The 20624-nt window shown below is 31.2% G+C and overlaps 1 protein-coding gene across 1 annotated transcript in view; it reads left to right on the plus strand.

The window, feature by feature from the left end:
* LOC114330803 (protein kintoun) overlaps positions 1-20624 on the plus strand; it is a 102103-nt gene that overhangs the window by 48917 nt on the left and 32562 nt on the right. The window contains exon 2 of the mRNA XM_028280209.2: positions 844-2107. Coding sequence (XP_028136010.2) covers positions 844-2107 — 1264 coding nt within the window. The remainder of the gene's footprint in view (positions 1-843; positions 2108-20624) is intronic.

Genomic DNA, 20624 nt, shown 5'->3' on the forward strand with positions numbered 1-20624 from the left:
GGCATCAATTGGTGCCACACCTAGACTTCCCCTAATATACTCATTTCTAATTTTATCCTTCTTTGTCACTCCACTCATCCATCTAAGCATTCTCATTTCTGCCACATGCATTCGTTGTTCCTCTTTCTTTTTCACTACCCAACATTTAGTTCCGTACATCATAGCCGGTCTTATGGCTGTTTTATAGAATTTTCCCTTCAGCTTCATTGGAATTTTTTCGCTTCTTTCCACTTCATTTATCCAGCCCTAATTCTCCTGCATGCATCTCCATCTATTTCTCCATTACTCTGTAATACCGATCCTAGGTACTTAAAACTATTGCTTTTCACAATATTGGATTTGTTGTTATAACCATGTATTTTGTCTTTTTTGGGGAAATTAACATCTTAAAATTTCTGGCGGTTTTGTTAAATTGGTGCAGCATACATTGTAAATCATCTTCACTTTGAGAGATTAGTATTGCATCGTCTTCATAGCAGATTATTTTAAGTTGTTTTTCTCCCATTTGGTATCCTTTTTTTAGTTCTTACTTTTTTTTATTATTTCATCAATGATCAGGTTGAACACAATAAAGGACTCAAGTAATCCCCCCTCTCTTATCTCATTGCCAGCTTCAATTGGATCAGTTAGTTCATCTTCTACTTTTACTCTTATTGTGTTATTCTGGTAGATGTTTTCAATCGTTTTAATAATTATGCATAGTTAATTCTTAAGTCTCTCTTTGTTCTTTAGTCTTAAGTATTCCCTATTTGATATAAACATAAATATGTATATTAAATTAAACATGCCACAAGAAAACCGTTTCAGAACCTTATTTATTAATTTGATTTGATTTATTTTCAGGTCTTTGACGTTATCTTCCATCCAGACACCCTACACTTGGCAAGCAGAAACAGAGCTTTTCGCGATATGGTCAACAAAACGGCGCTGGAAGCTGTTGAAAACAATTTTGGTGTAACCCTCGACAAAAAGAATCTGAAATTTCCCAAGCTGTCATACAAAGGAGAGACCCACGCAAGTGTTATTAGAAAGCCATTAGAAAACAAGCCTGAACGTACTATAGAAGAAAAACAATTGTATGAGAAAATATTTCAAGATGTTGACAAAAATCAATCCAGTCCTAAAAAGTACAAAAAACCCAAGAAAAATATTCTCGAGGATGAAAAATCAGTGTACACTACTCCTAAATATTTCATTAAACACAGAAGTCATATAGAGATGGAGCAATTTACCGAACACAAAGGAGCTAAACTGAACTCTACTGTTCCTAAGGAACTTATTGTGGAAATCAGTTTGCCTTTATTGAAATCTTCAGGAGATATAACTTTAGACGTTACAGAAAAAACTGTACAGGTTGTTAGTGAAAGACCTGCAAAGTACAAACTTAATCTAACGTTACCTTATCAAGTGAATGAATCCACAGGTAATGCTAAGTTTGATAAAGATAAGAAAAAATTGGTCATTACCCTACCAGTGAAGCAGCGTGCAGCAGCATTTGTCGATTTCAGTGATAGTGGCGTTGAAAGTGATCAGTGCTCACCAGAAACTCCTGAATCCGAAGAAGACGTTAGTGAAAAACAGTTAGTTACTGAACATAAACCTAGTGAACCTACCAGTGATTTATACCTAGAGAAATCCGTTGATTTCCGGACTAAGTTTTTGGATAACAGTTTGCATTATAATTTACCCGAATTCACGTGTCACGTATTTGAAAAAACTGTTGCATTTACATTGAATGTTAAAAATGTCGAAGAAAAATCAATCGAGAGAGTATTTCTTAATTCAGACTCATGTGTTCATATTAAATTTACTAGTATAGGAGGTAGCTTTTACCCAAGTCATTATGCTTTCTTTGTCAAATTTCCTCTAGGCACGATTGATGAAGAAAGCACAACCGTGGAAGCCTGGGACAACAATGTTATACTTCAAGTACCCGTCAATTGTGATAAACCCATTGTTTCTTATCTATATGGTATTAGTGAGAATGATCTGGTAGAGAAACATGTGGAGGACCCGGAGATTATTAATCAAGTTCTTGGAGAGGTGAAGGAAGAGGAAGAAGTGAATGTTCCTAAGCATACAATAGAAATCGTTAAAGGGAAAACAGGTAATATTTAAAAATATGCTTGTGTTGTCATGTTATATGTTTCTAAGTTGAGAATAATATATTGTACTATTGTATAAAAATTGGAAGTCTTATTTACTTATTGGTACTGTAATAGTAAAATAATCACACTGACAAAAAAATTCTCGGACAGATAGTTACGTTTTTTGAAGTTATACTTCTTTACGATCGAGAGTGAAATTTTATAATGCCGGGCGCATGCGCACACACAGTGCTATTTCGTTGCTAATCTTTCAAGATATGTATTATGTATGTATCAGCGCTGTCAGCGCAAATACGTCATATTATATCATATAAAAGGATATATTAGTGTTCTTAGTAAATGTATTATTTATTATAATTTTTGTGTCTTTGGATTTGTCTTCCTCGGGAATACGATATTTTATAATAATAGTAAGTATATTTAAAGTATTTTTGTATACTTCACTTGGTCTATTAAATTTGTCAGTATGTATGAGAAATCTTGTAACCTGTCAAAGCAAAAGGAATATAGCTCAGTGGTAGAGCGTGTGACCGGAGATCAAGAGGTCCCGGGTTCAAATCCCGGACGATTCATATTCTTTTTTTTTTATATTTTTGGTATCGTTTTAATAAATTTTTTTTAAAAGTGGTAGGTAAAGAAAGTTAGTTTAATATTTAAATAAAATACAAATAACCTGTTAAGTATATTAATTTCGTTGAAATCATAATAATAGAAGTATAACTTCTTACGTGCGTACAAAGTACACACACATTCTTTTTTCTTCTCTTTTTCTTTTATTTTTTATTTCTTTGGCTTCTTTTCTTTTTTCTTTTCTTCTCCAAAAAAATAAAACAACTACCAAGAATGAGTGGATTCCAGGAGAAATATTAGAGATGATGAAACAACGCAGGAAGCGTAATATCATGCAGGGCCAAGCATGGCCGCCGAGACGTATGATCGGATTTAATTTTTATAGAAATAAAATCAATAATAAATAATAAGAAACATTTCAAATATACATTTTATTAAATTTTGATTATAATTATTAGAACAGTGAAAATATTTATAATACAGTTGCTTTTCGAGGTTTCTAATTATTGGCAAAGATTTCTATAATTTTCCAAAAATCGCATGATTTTATCAAATCATTCTCAATGCACAAAGTTGCTAGGCCAGTTAACCGATCGTGTTTCATTAGAGGATAGTCGCCAATTAAGGAATAAAGTTGACACCATCTATCTATCGCCCGTCGGCAAATTCAAACAAAAATATAACTCCAGACCATCTTTTACCACCTTTAGTCCAGACAAATTAATATATGTATTTAATATATTTTTACCACCAAAAATGAGATGTTTTAATCAAATATTGCTTCAAATATAATCTGCAGAATAATTTTGAATTCACGTTCCGCTAATGAACTTGCTTTTTTGTCCTTAAAAGTAGAAAAAAAGTTTCAATTCTATTGCTTAATATTTCATCTAAATAAAATCGTCTAAAAATTTTAACTGTACTAATGCCTAAGTATACATTTTCAAGTGTTAAACTGATTGATTTACAATGAGTAACCCGGTTGTAAAAATACCGGCGTGTGCCTTAACAAAAGGGACATCGGTCATAACAATACAAATGTTATCTGTTTGAATTTGCCGACGGGCGAAATATCTATGGACCCGACTTTACCATTTTGTTTTGGGGATATAAAATACTACCTTTATAGAAACGAAAACAATTTAATGTTATGACACATCAGTCTTACATTTTTATGTATTAATTAAAAGCCTTCTATTAAATATCTTAGTTAACAAAAAAAAAAAAATCAAACAAAAAAACAAAATCCCAAATGAGTAACCAAATATGGAATAGGTACCCATATATGGAATATAGGCATAAACCAACATATTAATAACAAAAATAGACATAAACATCTGAGATCAAATAAATTTAAATAAGAAAATTGTGAAAAATGAAAGAAGTAGCTTAATTCACTTGCAGACATCACAGATCCATGTATGAAACTCTGGACCAGCACAATCATAATGAGCCCACTTACACTTAATCCACTATTCCATAATTAGGCACCAACGACTGTCCATATTTGGATTTGTACATTAGTTCAAACTAGTATCAACATTTTTTCAAGTCGTAATGTTTTAATTACAGAAAGTCATAAAATATCAAAATAAAGGTACTATTGATATACGCAATAACATCACAAGTCTGTATTCATGCATAATAATTAATAATACTCGTTGAATATATTTACCTTTGAAATTTTCTGCAAGACGATAAAACCAAACGCGCCTGTCAGACACGTATCGTTCGCGCATCTGACACAGAGGTGTGAATACGATAATAAAGAGAGCGACTGAAATAGAGGATGGTCTTGTAGTGCGGTTCCAACTTATACTTTCGGAGAAATAAAGGAATTCCATATTAGGGCACTATTCCATATTTGGTTACTTTCCTCTATATATATATATATATATATATATATATATATATATATATATATATATATATATATATATATATATATAATATATATATATATGAAAGGCTTTCACGCCCTCCTCTCAACATGGCAACATCAAAATGTTGAATTATTAAGTGTTTCGTATATGTATTCGTAAAATTGTTTGTCCTAAATGTTAATTTAAGTAATTTTGACTACTCCGGCACACACGGAAATTAATACACTTGGTTGTATGAGTTATTATGCCTTTCACTGTACACTAAATCCAATGTTGGTTTTTTTCACTTTGGCGTTCTTCATGGAACTTTTTTTCTATCGAGGCTTAACAAGCTCATCCAACAACTGGCCTGATGATGTTTAAGAAATTAAACGAAATATTGCTAGCTCGTTGAAAAGAGTACACTTTGGCTTTCATTTCCAGCTGCACACCCAATGAATTTTACCTTTGACTTTGATATTAATTAGACAGCTGTGATCATCCTTCAGTTATATATATATATATATATATATATATATATATATATATATATATATATATATATATATATATATATATATATATATATATATATATATATATAAATGTCAAACGGCCTCCCACCTGCCTCTTGGCAGTTTAAACATTTAATTTAAGCGAAAAACAAGTTTATTTTGCAAATAAACATTTTTTACTATTTTCTGACAGCAGTAAAATGTATTTTGAGTTAAATAAATTACATACATTCTTCTTTTTGCGCCAATTAGTTTAATTCAAAACTTTTTCTTGGCCACCCTGTATAAATAATGATGGTAATGTTGATATTACTGGACAGAGAATTTAACAACCTTTCAAATAAGCTACCACGCGACCCCTATTCCCATTAAAAAAATCATCGATTAAGCCCTCGCGCTCAGATGGATGACGTATCAGTATGCTATATATGCCAAAAAATAAAAATTTTATTAATAAAAATCGTCCATTTTAGAGAAAATGAATTTATTCCACAATTTTACCCCTCTCTGTATATACATACCCGTTTCGCTGATCCCAGTCCCAAATAATAATACCGTTTATTGCCCAACAGTTACCCATTTACAAAGCAAATTTTACAATGATTTTTATAACAGCACATACGAATAAAGATACTAATGTAAAGAAAAATAAAAGAATACTAAAAATAGAATGTGTGTGTACTTTGTACGCACGTAAGAAGTTATACTTCTATTATATAATTTCAACGAAATAAATAATATACTTAACAGGTTAGTTGTATTTTATCTAAATATTAAACTAACTTTCTTACCTACCACTTTCAAAATTTTTTATTAAAACAACCAAAAATTAAAAAAAAATGAATCATCTGGGATTGGAACCCGGGTCTGGTATCTCTGGTACAATGCTCTACTAACCAAGCTATCGAGCCCCTTGTAACTGACATCTCGGATATCACACAAAACGGTGACAAATAGATCAAGTGAAGTATAAAAATGTTATACCTAGATATTTTATTATCTTACTACCGAGGAAGACAAATCCAAAGACACAAAAATTATAATAAATAATACATTTACTAAAAACACTAATATATTCTTTTAGTGACTTATTTGCGCTAATATATACTTACCTATCTTGAAAGATTAGCAACGAACTACATACTGTCTGTGTGCGCATGCGCCAGGGAATTATAAAATTTCACTCTCAATCGTAAAGAAGTATAACTTCAATAAAGAAACAGAAAAAATGAAATACATAGGTTCGTAACTTACTTTCACACATTCAAAATATGTGCCCGTGATTTATTTTTAAGTTCACATTCGCTGCACGTGAATATATCACAAACACCTACTAATTTATTAGCATTACGGCACATTAGATTTAATGGTGATTTGTACAAAATATTAGTTTGCGCTCTTTTACATAAAAAGATATCATTTTGTTGTCTGGATGCTAATCTAGGAACCCATATATTAATTTGTGAAAGTAACTTAGCACAATCTACCTTATTGTTTAACAATTTACGCAGAAATATGACACAAGCTTGATTTCTACATTTTTTTAACGAGACAAAGTCAAACTGATTGAGTAAGTCCAAGTAATTACAACCGCTAGGAGGATAAACTCCCGTCAATTTAAAGCTTAAAAGTTTTAAAAATTTCTTTTGGAATTTCTCAATAGTGGATGCATATTGAATGTATATTGGGTTCCAAATAATTGATCCATATTCTAATTTCGGTCTTATCAAACTATAATACAATGAAGTTAGTACAAATGGGTTATGAAAATTTTTGCAATTACGAATAACAAATCCATACGTACGACATGCAACATTGACAATTACATTGATGTGTTCGTTAAAAGTAAGCTGTTAAATCTTTAATAGTGTTGCTTCTCTCTAGTATTGTATCGTCAATCGTATAACGATATATGACTGGATTATTTTTACGACTAGATGTTAAAATTGTACACTTATAAATATTTAAATAAAGGTGATTCTTCAGATACCACTTGTTACAGTTACAAGGGCTCTATAAAAATATATCCGTTCCCACCTCTATACGTCGTTACTTTTTGTAAAGTTCGTTTTTGAAAGACCAAAAATATCTGCTTTGTCTTCATTTTACTGTGGTGGTAAGCAGTTGTTTGTGGGAAGACCCATTGTACAAGGTAATAATTCTTGATTGCTTTTTTTATTCCGGTAAAAAATTGTCACTTTAGTTTTCTAAATCCTAAACAATATTCTATTGTTTCGGGGTTTGGTTTGGTTTGGTTTTCGTCTGGAGGTTTGGTTTGGTTTTCGTCTGGATTTTGGTTGGAGTTTTGAAGTTTGGTCGTATGGTTTTTGGTTTTGGTTCTTGTTGGATTTTCTACATATTTTCCGTAACTGGAAACCTTCCGTTTCGTCAAAGTAACTAAGTTTACTTTCTGGTTGGAGGCGGTCTGGAATGGCTTATGGTTAGACGTCTCCGAAAATCGAATGGTTTCTTTCTATCGGACGTGAATTTATGGGTCACGTTCCATTAAACTTCATTTCTACCACTAGTCCAGGGCGCATCTGTTTTGAGATGGACGTTGAGAGGTGACTCAAATTTTTTTGCAGAAATTGCTTGAAAATAAATCAAATAATAATATTTGAGTTATCCTCCCTCTCAAAAAGGTCCGGAACATTGTTTAAATAATCAAAATGTCAAAAAATTAAGGAAAAATTCGATTTTTTTCTTCGTTTTTTGATTATAACTTTAAAAGTATTCACTTCCGAGAAAAGTTGTACTGACATAAAAGTTGCGTAATTAAATTTCCTACAACATAGAATTGGTTAGAAATTTAAAAAATAGTCACCCTAGTTGCAAAATAGCAATAATTGCGAAAAAACCATACAAAAACAAGAATTCGCATTTTACGTTTTTCAACCATTTATGCTACACTTAGGACCTTCATATTTCACCCAGAAAAACTTCATGATACAGTAAAACAATACTGTAAATTTCATTAAGATCGGTTCAACAAATTTTGCAAAATAAATTTTGCAATCCAGCTTTCGCAAAAAAAATTCGTTTTTTCAAAATGTTACAGGACTGAAAATAAAGCAGATAGCAACTTGAAATTTCTTTTTGCTTATAGAAGTGTACTGTACCTTTCATTTGAAATTTTCAAAATTAAAATCGACTAATTACCACGGCGTCACAAAATTTTTGAAATAAACAATAATTTTTGGTGCTACGCGCAGGACAGCGGTGTTCGATTCACACAAGTTGATTTCTACCAAAATTTCTTCCAATCATTATCTAATATATTATTATCTTACTCTATATTTTGTTGTATTTTAATATTTTAATTCCACAAAAATCAAACTAATTTTATTATTGTTTGTGAAATATTGTTTAAACAATTGCATATGTTTAAAAATAATAAACTTTTATTATTTAAGTTAAAATATATGAACAAAGAAAGTGTTTGCTAATAAAAGTGTTATTTCAAAGGATAGAGTATGTGTTTTTATTTTGCAATAAACAAATTTATTTATTTATATCGAAATGTAATAAAAATTAAAATGTATCAATCATTGTCAAAGGTCATTGGAATGCCCAATCAGAGCAAACTATCCGCTGTCCTGCGCGTAGCACCAATAATTAATGTTTATTTAAAAAAATTCCTGACGCCGTGGTGTTAATCGATTTTAATTTTGCAAAATTGTAAATGAAAGGTACAGTACACTTCTATACGCAAAAAAATTTTCAACTTGCTATCTGCTTTCTTTTCAGTCCTGTAACATTTTGAAAAAATGAATTTTTTTTACGAAAGCTGGATTGCAAAATTTATTTTGCAAAATCTGTCGAACCGATCTTAATGAAATTTAAAGTATTGTTTTACTGTATCATAAAGTTTTTCAGGGTGAAATATGAAGGTCCTAAGTGTAGCATAAATGGTTGAAAAACGTAAAATGCAAATACTTGTTTTTGTATGGTTTTTTCACAATTATTGCTATTTTGCAACAAGGGTGACTATTTTTTAAATTTTTAACCAATTCTATATTGTAGGAAATTTAATTCCGCAACTTTTATGTCAGTACAACTTTTCTCGGAAATGAATACTTTTAAAGTTATAATCAAAAAACCAAGAAAAAAATCGAATTTTTCCTTAATTTTTTGACATTTTGATTATTTAAACAATGTTCCGGACCTTTTTGAGAGGGAGGATAACTCAAATATTATTATTTGATTTATTTTCAAGCAATTTCTGCAAAAAAAATTGAGTCACCTCTCAACGTCCAAATGTACTAATATTTTTACAGATGCGCCCTGGTCTACACGGTGTACTGATCGCTGATGTGATTATCAGCCAACTAAAGTCTTCAGGGAGACTTTATCCAGGATCCTCTACCGCTACTGGTGAAAAAGCGGTAAAATATATATCTCAAAAATTCTGGTATTTTATTTTTTGGGGTTTATTTAAATTTCAATGAACAGTACAAACATAAAAAACCTAATTGGTTATTCTATTTTTAAACCATAAAATCTCACTACTTAGAACTTTTTATTTTCATTTTTTTTACGAACTATATGCATGACATTGTAACATTGTATTTATTTTCTTTTGTAAATTGTGCTATATTTTTTTTTAAATTGTAATAAATAATTTGGTAGAATTCGTTTTTTCCTTATTACATTATCTCTTTCCAGTTTCACTTCAAAAGGTAGTTGATTTAGGACGAAGCAACATAAATTTTATATCAGGAAAGTTTAGTTATTTATATATTTGTTAATTTGCTGAAGAGTACGACCGATGGCGCCCTCCATTTTGTTTGGTTTGTTCAAGATCTCTGTCTGTTTTTATTTATTTAATTTCAGTTTTATTCTTCCAGCTCTCCGTCTTTCACGCCCAAATTATTTCAGAAAGAAATCTGTTTTAATTTTATTCCTTTTTCTGGCCCTCGAATCCCACCTTCTTTTAGTCTCTTGTTTCTCGAGCTACTTAGCCGGTGCTCTATCCTATTCTTCTTCCTTCCTACTTCTCTATTCTATACTAGTCCATTCTTTCACGGTTTTTGCTCTAAATTTTAAAGAACCGCTTGGATTGACATGAAATTTGGCATACGTATAGCTTACATGTCAAAGAAAAAAAGTGATATTGTGCTGATGTGCGCTTTTGCCCTGGGGGTGACTTTCACCCCCTTTTGGGGGTGAAAAAATATATGTCCAAAATAAGTCCGGAAATGGGTAAACTGACTAATTCTAAGTAACTTTTGTTCTATAGAGCTTTTTCGCCAAGTCAACACTTTTCGAGTTATTTGCGAGTGAATATGTTCATTTTTCAACAAAATAACCACATTTTTAGACGGTTTTTTGCAAATAACTCAAAAAGTAAGTATTTTGTCGAAAAAAACGTTCTTAGCAAAAATATAGCATATAAAAAAGTAAAAAAAATGGTGTTCGCGTTAGGTCTCTGGATCTCGTAGAACCAGAGTTATAGCCAATGAAAAATAGATTCATATTCACCAAATTTCAAATAGAATATTTCGACGTGAAATATCCAAAAAATTAAGCAGTTTTTGGGGAAAACCCATTATAACTTTTTTAAAGTGTTTAAAAAAAGCTTTATTTCTGTTTTTACAAAAAGTTTCTAGCATTAAATTTAAGCAAGTTACGCTCAAAATAAAGTTGGTCCCTTTTGTTTTTGCAAAATAAAAATCGGGAAGACCACCCCCTAATTAGCAACTTAAATGAAATTAATCGTTACCGCTCCACAAATTATTTTACTTATGTTGTGTTTATATGATCTGTAAGTTTCATCGATTCAAAGTGCTTATTTTTGAAAAAATTTGGTTTCAAAGTAAAATTTTTAAAAATTTAAATTTTGAAAAATATGCTTTTTTTCAAAATAACTTAAAAATTGTTAGAGATGCCAAAAATCCCGAAAAACAAAAAAAGTCAGATTTGCTTTTCTGAATATCATGTATTTTTTGTTTTTCTGTTAGACAAAAATTGATTAAGATTTGGTGTTTCTAAATTTGCATACATTTGTGATTAGTGACTCGTTCAACCCCTTTTAACTACAGCCCTTTCAATAATAAGGACTTTGAACCGATGAAACTTACAGATCATATAAACAATATATACACGAGTCAAGAAACTGTGAAGTGAACACAAGAAACGTGAAGTCGTAACGATTAAGTCATTTAAGATACTAATTAGGGGGTGATTTTCTCGATTTTTTTACCAAAACCAAAAGGGACTAACTTTATTTTGAGCGTAACTTGTTTAATTTTGATGCTAGAAATTTTTTTTATAAAACAAAAATGAAGCTTTTTTTAAACATTTTAAATAAGTTGTAATGAGTTTTCCCCGAAATGTGCTTCATTTTTGGTTATTTCACGTTAAAGTGTTCCATTTGGAATTTGACGAATATGAACCTATTTTTCATTAGCTATAACTCTGCTTCTACTAGGTGTAGAGACGTGATATATACACCATTTTTTAAAATTTTTTACAGCCTATATTTTTGTTACGAATTTTTTTTCGACAAAATTCTTACTATTTGAGTTATTTGCGAAAAACCGTCTAAAAGCGTGGTTATTTTGTTGAAAAAATGAACATATTCACTGCCAAAAACTCGAAAAGTAGTGACTTAGTGAAAAAACTCTATAGAACAAAAGTTACTTAAAATTAGTCAGTTTATCCATTTCCTGACTTTCTTTGGACGAATATTTTTTCACCCCAAAAAGGGGGTGAAAACCACCCCCAGGGCGAAAGCACATATTGGCACAATATCACTTTTTTTCTTTGACTTGTTAGCTATGTGTATGTCAAATTTCATGTCAATCCAAGCGGTTCTTTGAAATTTAGAGGTTTTGCAATATTTTACCGTTAAAGAACGGACTATACTTTCTTTTCTTTATTTCAAATTGGATGCTAATTTCGACTATCTTTCTTTTCCAAAGCCGAGTTTAGCGTAGCCTCTTGCAACAAGTTAACTTGCCCCTGCAACCTAATACAGTCATTTAAACAGGAAATGGACATATATAACTTCAGATCGTCTGCAAACATTAATTTGTTATATTCAAGTACGTTATAGTCTAAGAGCTAGTGAACCCTCCGGCTAACGGTCTTCCTGTAAGGCTAGAAATTTGTATAGTGATAACTCATAGCACACCAAGGCTAAAAACCATGACCTGGCAGGCATCAGCCCTGCACGTGTATCTACCAGGTGGATCGAAAAGTGCATAGTTTAGGGGTAAAATAAACTTTTTCCTGTAAGGTTTAATTAACGGTAATAAGTTTAATTAACAATTCATATTTTGGCCCAGAACCTGCTCTAGGAGTACTTAAAACAATAATTAGGGGACAAGTCAGTGAATGGGTCAAAAACAAACACAAAGAATACTGGGGGAACGTACCTGGTCAGCGACACGGGAGGCCCTTAATAAGGGAACCCTCAAAACGGAGAGCTGAGGAACTAATAAAATTACATAGGAGTCATCTCCGCATAATTACAGGTCTTCTCACGGGTCACTGTGCCCTGAAAGGACACCTGAATAGAATTGGGCTGTACGAAGGGAACCTTAACTGCAGACTGTGCAATAGGGGAACTGAAACAGCATATCATGTACTGTACGAGTGTGAGGCTTTGGATCACAAGAGGCAGGCTATTTATGGACAACCAAAATTAAGTCCAGCAGAATATGCCACCCAACCCATGCTAGGGATGTACAATTTGGTACGTGGAACCAAGCTTGTGGATTGGGTGACATGAAAGGTAGGATGGTTGGCACAATAAGCTCATGAGGCTGCAGTGCCATCGGAGACATATGTCAGACGACCTCCAAAAAAAAGGTTTAATTTTAAGTATGTGTATGTGTACAATGACAGGCGATTATGAACAGCATAAGACCTTGCCAGGCGATTTTTTTTTGCATCGAACAAAGTTTTTTTAGGTTTTTGAATCATTCCAAACGGAAAAAGCCTTTAGTGACTTTTCTCTTAGGTTAATAGTTTTTGACATATAAGCGATTAAAAAATTTAAAAATTGCGAAATCGGCCATTTTTAACCCTGAATCGGACATTTAACTGAAAATTTAAATGTTGCCAAGGTAGGTAGATATTCTTTAAACATCGATTGATGAAATCCCAAAGAGTTTTTTGCAATACAATATCGAAAACCCCTTTGTTTTTTTTATTGCTAATCAAGCGGGCGCGACACTGTAGTATAAGTGAGGACGTTTGAGTTTGCATAAATTCATTATCTCGAGAATGGGCGAATTCGAAGAGAAATCCTCAGATAGGTCGATTTTTATTTTTAAATTAGGACTTTTTGGCATATATATAATACTAGTGACGTCATCCATCTGGGCGTGATGACGTAATCGATGATTTTTTTAAATGAGAGTAGGGGTTGTGTGATAGTTCATTTGAAAGGTTATTTAATTCTCTATTCAGTAATATAAACATTAACATAATTATTTGTAGTGTGTACAAAAAAAATTTTTGATTAAATTAATTTACACAATAAAAGAAAAATGTTCTGCACACCCTGTATAAATAAATATATTAACGATTATATTACTGAATAGATAATTAAATGACCTTTCAAATGAGCTATCACACGACCCCTACTCCTACTCAAAAAAATCATCGATTGCGTCATCACGCCCAGATGGATGACGTCACTAGTATTATATATATGCCAAAAAGTCCTAATTTAAAAATAGAAATCGACATGTCTGAGGATATCTTCAAATTTGCCCATTCTCGAGATAATGAATTTATGCAAACTCAAACGTCCTCACTTATACTACAGTGTCGCGCCCGCTTGATTAGCAATAAAAAACAAAGGGGTTTTCGATATTGTATTTCAAAAAACTCTTCGGGATTTCATCAATCGATGTTTAAAGAATATCTACATACCTTGACAACATTGAAATTTTCAGTTAAATGCCCGATTCAGGGTTAAAAATGGCCGATTTCCCAATTTTTAATCTTTTTAATCGCTTATATGTCAAAAACTATGAACCTAAGAGAAAAGTCACTAAAGACCTTTTCTGTTTGGAATGATTCAAAAAACCTAAAAAAACTTTGTTTGATGCAAAAAAATAATTTTAGGAAAAACCCTAATCTTTCCCCTCGCCTGGCAAGGTCTTATGCTGTTCAGAATTGCCTGTCATTGTACACATTTCTTATAAATGACTTACTCAAACACATACTTAAATTTAAACCTTACAGGAGAAAGTTTATTTTACCCCTAAACTATGCACTTCTCTATTCACCTGGTAGATACACATGCAGGGCTGATGCCTGCCAGGTCATGGTTTTTAGCCTTGGTGTGCTATGAATTATCAATATACAAATTTCTAGCCCTACAGGAAAACCGTTAGTCGGAGGGTTCAGTAGCTTTTAGACTATTACATAGATCATTTATAAAGATTATAAATAACATTGGTCCTAGATTAGACCCTTGGGGAACTCCACTTGTCGCAAGATTAGTGTCTGAACAAAAACCATTATAATACTGTTTACGTTGTGTTAAGTAGGATTGTAATAAATTATAATATGTATTATTGATACCCAGACTTTTAGGTTTCTGAAGTACATAGTATTGAATGGTTAATTTTATCGAAAGCCTTCGAGAAATCCGTGTATACCACGTCAACCTGCCCTCTATCGTCTAAATTTTCACATAGATACTGACTGAACACTGAACACGGTTAAGTTGGTGACAGTTGATCGTGCGTTCATAAATCCGTGTTGATGAACAGATATTATATTTTTTAGCTGACCGATATACGCGGGAATGCAAAACAGACTCAAAAGATTTTAGCAAAATTATTTAAAATGGATAGTGGTCTATAATTAGCGATGTTGGTACGATTTTCTGACTTGTATATAGGACAAACTTTAGCTGTTTTCCAGACATCTGGAAAAACTGATGATTTTAGAATCAAGTTGAAAAGTGTAGAAAGTGGCCTAGTTAGTACATGCAGGCAATCTTTCAATAGAAATTAAGGTATTTTGTCAGGTCCTGAAGTAAATTTATTCTTCAATTTTTTTCCAGCTGCTAAAATTTCAATTTCACTAATAGGTTCACAACTTATGTCTAAAAAAGTATTGGGATCAAAATTGAAACCTAAATTTCCCTCACGTATCTCAGGTAGAGAATAGACACTTTCAAAAAATGTTCTGAATGCATTTACTATTGTCTGAGGAGTATTAAATATTTCATCATTATAAACCATTTGTCCAGGAATTCTAGAAGACTTTTTATTATTTAAAAATTTCCAAAAAAATTTTGGTTCTTCTCTACTAATGCCTACTAAATTTAGTACAATTTTTTGCTACGTTGCCGCTCCCATTATTCATGATCATTCTTCTCTTTCAACGAAAGAAATCTAAAATTAAGTACACCTGGATTCCCAGGATGCCCTATCAGACATTCGAGTATAAATTGCAAATGAATACAAAGAAAAATGGAAATCTTTAGTCCAGAAGAAGACTTCACAATACAAAACAAATAACACTTCTTTCCAACCAAACCTTGGTATTCAAATTTTCCATATAGATACAGAAGACACACAACCACCATCATTAGAATGCGTACAGGCCATTGTTTAACAAAACAACATCTGTATAAAATGAATATAAAAGATAATCCTTTTTGTGAATGTGGTCATCTCGAGGATCAGAACCACATCTTTTTTGAATAACCTATTTAGTGCACTCACTGAAGGTGGATATGAGCTATTACCTCCGATTTCGTTGAACCTCAATCGATTTTCATGAAAATTGGTAAGTTGATAGAGGATACCTCAAGAACCAAAAATGACACGGGTGCTAACTTGCGCTTTTACTCTGCGGTAGATGATACCCCTTCTTGGAGGTATTAAATAAAAGGAAAATTATTTTATTAAAAATAACCCCATAAATGGATAGACGGACAAATTTTTAGCAAAATTTATACCAAGTTATTAGAACAAATTAACTTGTGAGTTATTAATGATCAAACATTTTAATTTTTCGTGAAAAGAATGCATGTTTTAAAGCGGTTTTCCATACATATAGGCCAGTCAATGGGAGCAAGAATAGAATATTAAATACCTCCGAATTCTATCCTACTGGATGAATTTTAATGAAATTTTGGGCCTAGCCTCGACTTATCTCCTAATTCAAAGTCTACCCTATGCCGATGTGTTCTTTTATCTTGGGGGGTGGTTCCCACCCCTTCTTAGGGGTGGAAAATTTTTTTGTTAAAATTACTACGGAATTCGATAGATAACCTAATTCTAAGCAAAAACTGTTCTATATTTTTTTTTGAAAACTCAATACTTGAGATATTCGTGGTTGAAAATTGGCCATTTTCATTGAAACATAATTCAATTCAATTCAATTCAATTTTATTTCCAAAGAAGAATTTTGTACACCTGGTTCCAAAAAAAACTAATACGACTCTTGAAGCGTATTTTGTAGAAAATTGAGCAGTGTATTTTGAAGGATAAATACTTAATATTTACATACTGTCAATGTCACTGCCAAATCTTAAAATTTGTCAGATAGCTTATTCTGTTCCACGGTTATTAGACTTTATTATTAATCTTTATTATTAATACTTTCTCCGCAACTGAGAGTATCTTATCAACTGTATTGTTTTTAAACAATAGATGATAAAATAAAAATATTGGCAGTTCAAAAATGTGAACATTATTGCATTGTGTGTGGCCTAAGTTTGGGCTGAAAACTGAAATGTATTACATTTTTACAAAATTTTGGAATATGTTTAATTACGTAGACCAATTTTAACAGTTGTTTTCAATACAGATTTCAATCCTCTACAAATAGTTTCTAATGTCTTTTGATGTCAAATAATTAGGGAAGCTGGAATTTAACAGTTTAGAATTTTACATTGAGTTAATGCAAAATTGTGACGCATGTCAAAATTCTCAATGTATTTTAATTTTCTTCGAATCCTGAGAAAACTAATAAATATTTTTGAAAAATTTAAACTCAGAATGAAAGACTACATTATTACCGAGGGCTGAAAGTCCCTGAAAACTTCTATAATATTTATTTTAATAAGTTACAGGGCTGAATTGAATATTAATTTGTTTTGTTGTATAATCCACGTTTACAATAATTATGTGATCTATTTGATGTAAAAACTATCATTTAGATAGTTAATATAAAAGTTTAGATAGATTTAAAATAATATAAACATTTAGACCTTAATAATTAGTACAATTTATGAATTAACATAATATGTAATCAGTTGTTTGTTGTTTGTTTATTTTATTATTTGTATGTCATAATAAATATAATGTCAGATCAATCAAACACACTGCTCAACATGATCAAATCTTACTAAGAGTCGTATCAGTTTTTTTAGGAACCGGCTGTACATTGTAATTAACAATAATATTATATTTAATATAATGCACCCACTTCAGGGAAAAAGCACACTAGGCAACTTAATACCTGTATTGTAACCTTAATCCCTGAAGGTGTACAATCCAATTGTACAATTTTAAACAGTAAGTACTTGTGGCTGGTATAATTTACATACTCTATGATTGACAAAATACAATTGAAAGTGAGAGGAGAGAAGACCTAATCGGCATGGCGCAACTATATTTACTAGAAGACAGTTTGGCTAGAAAATTAATTTTTAGAAAATGTTGAATTCAATTGTTTTAGTTAATATCATATTTTTTATGGTTCTTTTAAACTGTTTATAATTTATTATTGTTTTTATATTTTTTGGCAATAAATTAAATAGAGTTGGACCATAATAAAATAGTGATCGTTTTGTAATTGTCTTGCTGAAAAATGGTACTTTAACCAAAAGTTGTTGAGTTGTCCTTGTATACTTTTGATGTTGATTTATTTTTAACTTACCTGAATTGGAAAATACCCAAATTAATGATTGCTGTATATAAATAGATCGGACACTCATTTGTTTTAGCTCTTTATATAAAAGTGATGTGGAAAAAAGTTTACTTTTTTTAAATATTATTTTAAGAAGTGTATTTTGAGCTGTCTGTAAAATATGTAAGGTATTACTAAATGTACCACCCCAAACAACAATACAATATCGTATTATAGATTCAATCCAAGAGTTATATAGGATACTCAAGGTTTTTTTGAGAGAATGTCTCTTAATAAGTAAAATTTAGGCATTAAGGATCTAATTCTTTTTGCAACGTGTGCCACATGCTCACGCCATCTCAGATGCTGATCAATTATAACTCCTAAATATTTAATAGATTTAGTTTTTTCTAAAGAGGGACATGGACATGCCTGCACGGTTTACTGTAAAGAGACCGAAATCATTAGACCGAAAGCAGTAGACCGAACTCATTAGACCGAAAAGCACTTTACCGAAACCTCACTAGACCGAATAGCAGAAGACCGAAAAGCAGTTCTTTTTACTAGTCGCAGTAAAAGAGAGAAGACTAATGTAATTACAACTAAATGTTATTTGTATGGTTATTATAAACAGTTAAAATGGTGTGAACGACACTATACCCTTAATTTATTTTTACTTTCACTAATTTGTGTAACGGATGAAAATGATTTCATATCAGACTGTACAGAGTAACAATTTACACAGTATATATATAAAATAATACAAAAAAAATACAATAAACAAAAAGGCAGATATACAAAATCTTAGCATAATTTACTGCAAACTTTTTAAATTTCTTTACCATTTCGGTCTAATGCTGTTCGGTCTAGTGAGGTTTCGGTAAAGTGCTTTTCGGTCTAATGAGTTCGGTCTACTGCTTTCGGTCTAATGATTTCGGTCTAATTGTCGTGTACCGCCTGCACACTGTTGCAATCTGAACTATGAATTTTTAAACTAATATTAGTTGGCTGATCAGACATAGTGGGAGAAAAAGTAATAAATTTAGTTTTTTTCATATTCAGACTGAGCAGATTGTGGTTAAGCCATAACTGTATCTTACTTATGCCAGATTCAGCTGTTTTACATACGCGGTCCCATGTTGAATCTTTAATTACTAAGACTGTGTCATCAGCATAGCATAAAATTCGCCCTGAAAACCCATGAATTTCGGTTATACTATTAATGTACAGTATAAATAGAATCTGTCCAACACCTTAGGGTAGAAGGGTTATCGATTATATATATATATATATATATATATATATATATATATATATATATATATATATATATATATATATATATATATAGAATCGGACCTAGTACTGTTCCTTGGGGTACCCCAACAGTAATCTCTTTAGTTGAGCTAATACAATTACCTATTTTAACTTTTTGTGTTCTTTGAGATAAATAATTACTAATAAGATTTAAAGCTATACCTCTTACCACATTTTTATATAATTTGTTTAGAAGAATCTCATGTGATATAGTATCAAAACCTTTAGCGAGATCCAGAAAAATTGCTAGACATTTATTTGATTCTTCTAGACATTGTACTGTTTGATCAACAAGATCAATTATAGCTTTCTCTGTGTTAGCTTTTTTCACAAATCGAAATTGCCTTTCGGTTATAATTTTATATTTATCAAAGAATGTAATTAGTCTCTTTTTGAGAGATTGTTCAAAAATTTTCGAAAAACTATTAATGACTGATATAGGACGGTAATTGTCGACTTGTTTTTGATTACCGGCTTTGAAAACAGGTGTTACAAGTGATTCTTTCCATTGTGTTGGGATTTTTCCTGTTGTATAACAGAGATTAATGATATGAACTAATGGAGAAGTTAATAGCACGTAGTTCGTAGTGCGCCAGGACCGTCTGGTCCTGGCGCACTATTATTTTTTAAATTAGATATTAGTAAAATAATTTCATTTATATTTACAGGTTCCAAAAAAATTGATGAAACATATTTGATTTCTCAATATTATTAGTTATTTGAGTTCCTTGTGTATTAATTAACGGAATATTTTCAAGTTGATTGTTTTGTTTACTTTTGCAACCTGAAATTTCATTTATAATAGACCACATTTTTTTATAGTCACCGTTTGTTTCATTAATTTTAGCTTTATAAAAATAATAGCTTAATTAATTTAGCTTTATAATACCTTTTCGAACGGTTTTTTGCGAATACCTTAAAAACTATGCATCTAACTAAAAAACTATATTAAACATTTTTGTAGTCTATAAAAAACAAAGACACCTGCCTTCATAAATCTTCTAGTTATAATTCAAAAAGAGATATGGTAGGTGAAAATAGTTTGTTTTTTGGTACATTCTCAAATTGGTGTATTCAACTTGAAATAACAGAGAAACGGACGATTTTAGGTTATAATGCTACTAATACCTTTTGTAGTGCTTGACAAGACCTTTAAGATGAGCTATATTAAAGGTCCATTACATTAAAACTAAGCGACATATGCTGCAAACAAAATTGATAACTAATGTATTTTAAGAAAAAATGAGAAGTAATTTTAACCCCCATCCACCAAAAAGTAAATGCATCGTTTTCCTTCCACAATACCTTTTATTATAGTGTTATTTCTATGTTCAAAAAGTTGGACGGGTTTAAAATGAATGGTTTTTGAAAAAAAAAGATCAAATTATAGAAAGTATTTTTAAATTTTCTTAAAAATCTTC

Source organism: Diabrotica virgifera, chromosome 3 (genome assembly GCF_917563875.1).
Source record: "Diabrotica virgifera virgifera chromosome 3, PGI_DIABVI_V3a".
Classification (NCBI taxonomy): Eukaryota; Metazoa; Arthropoda; class Insecta; order Coleoptera; family Chrysomelidae; genus Diabrotica; species Diabrotica virgifera.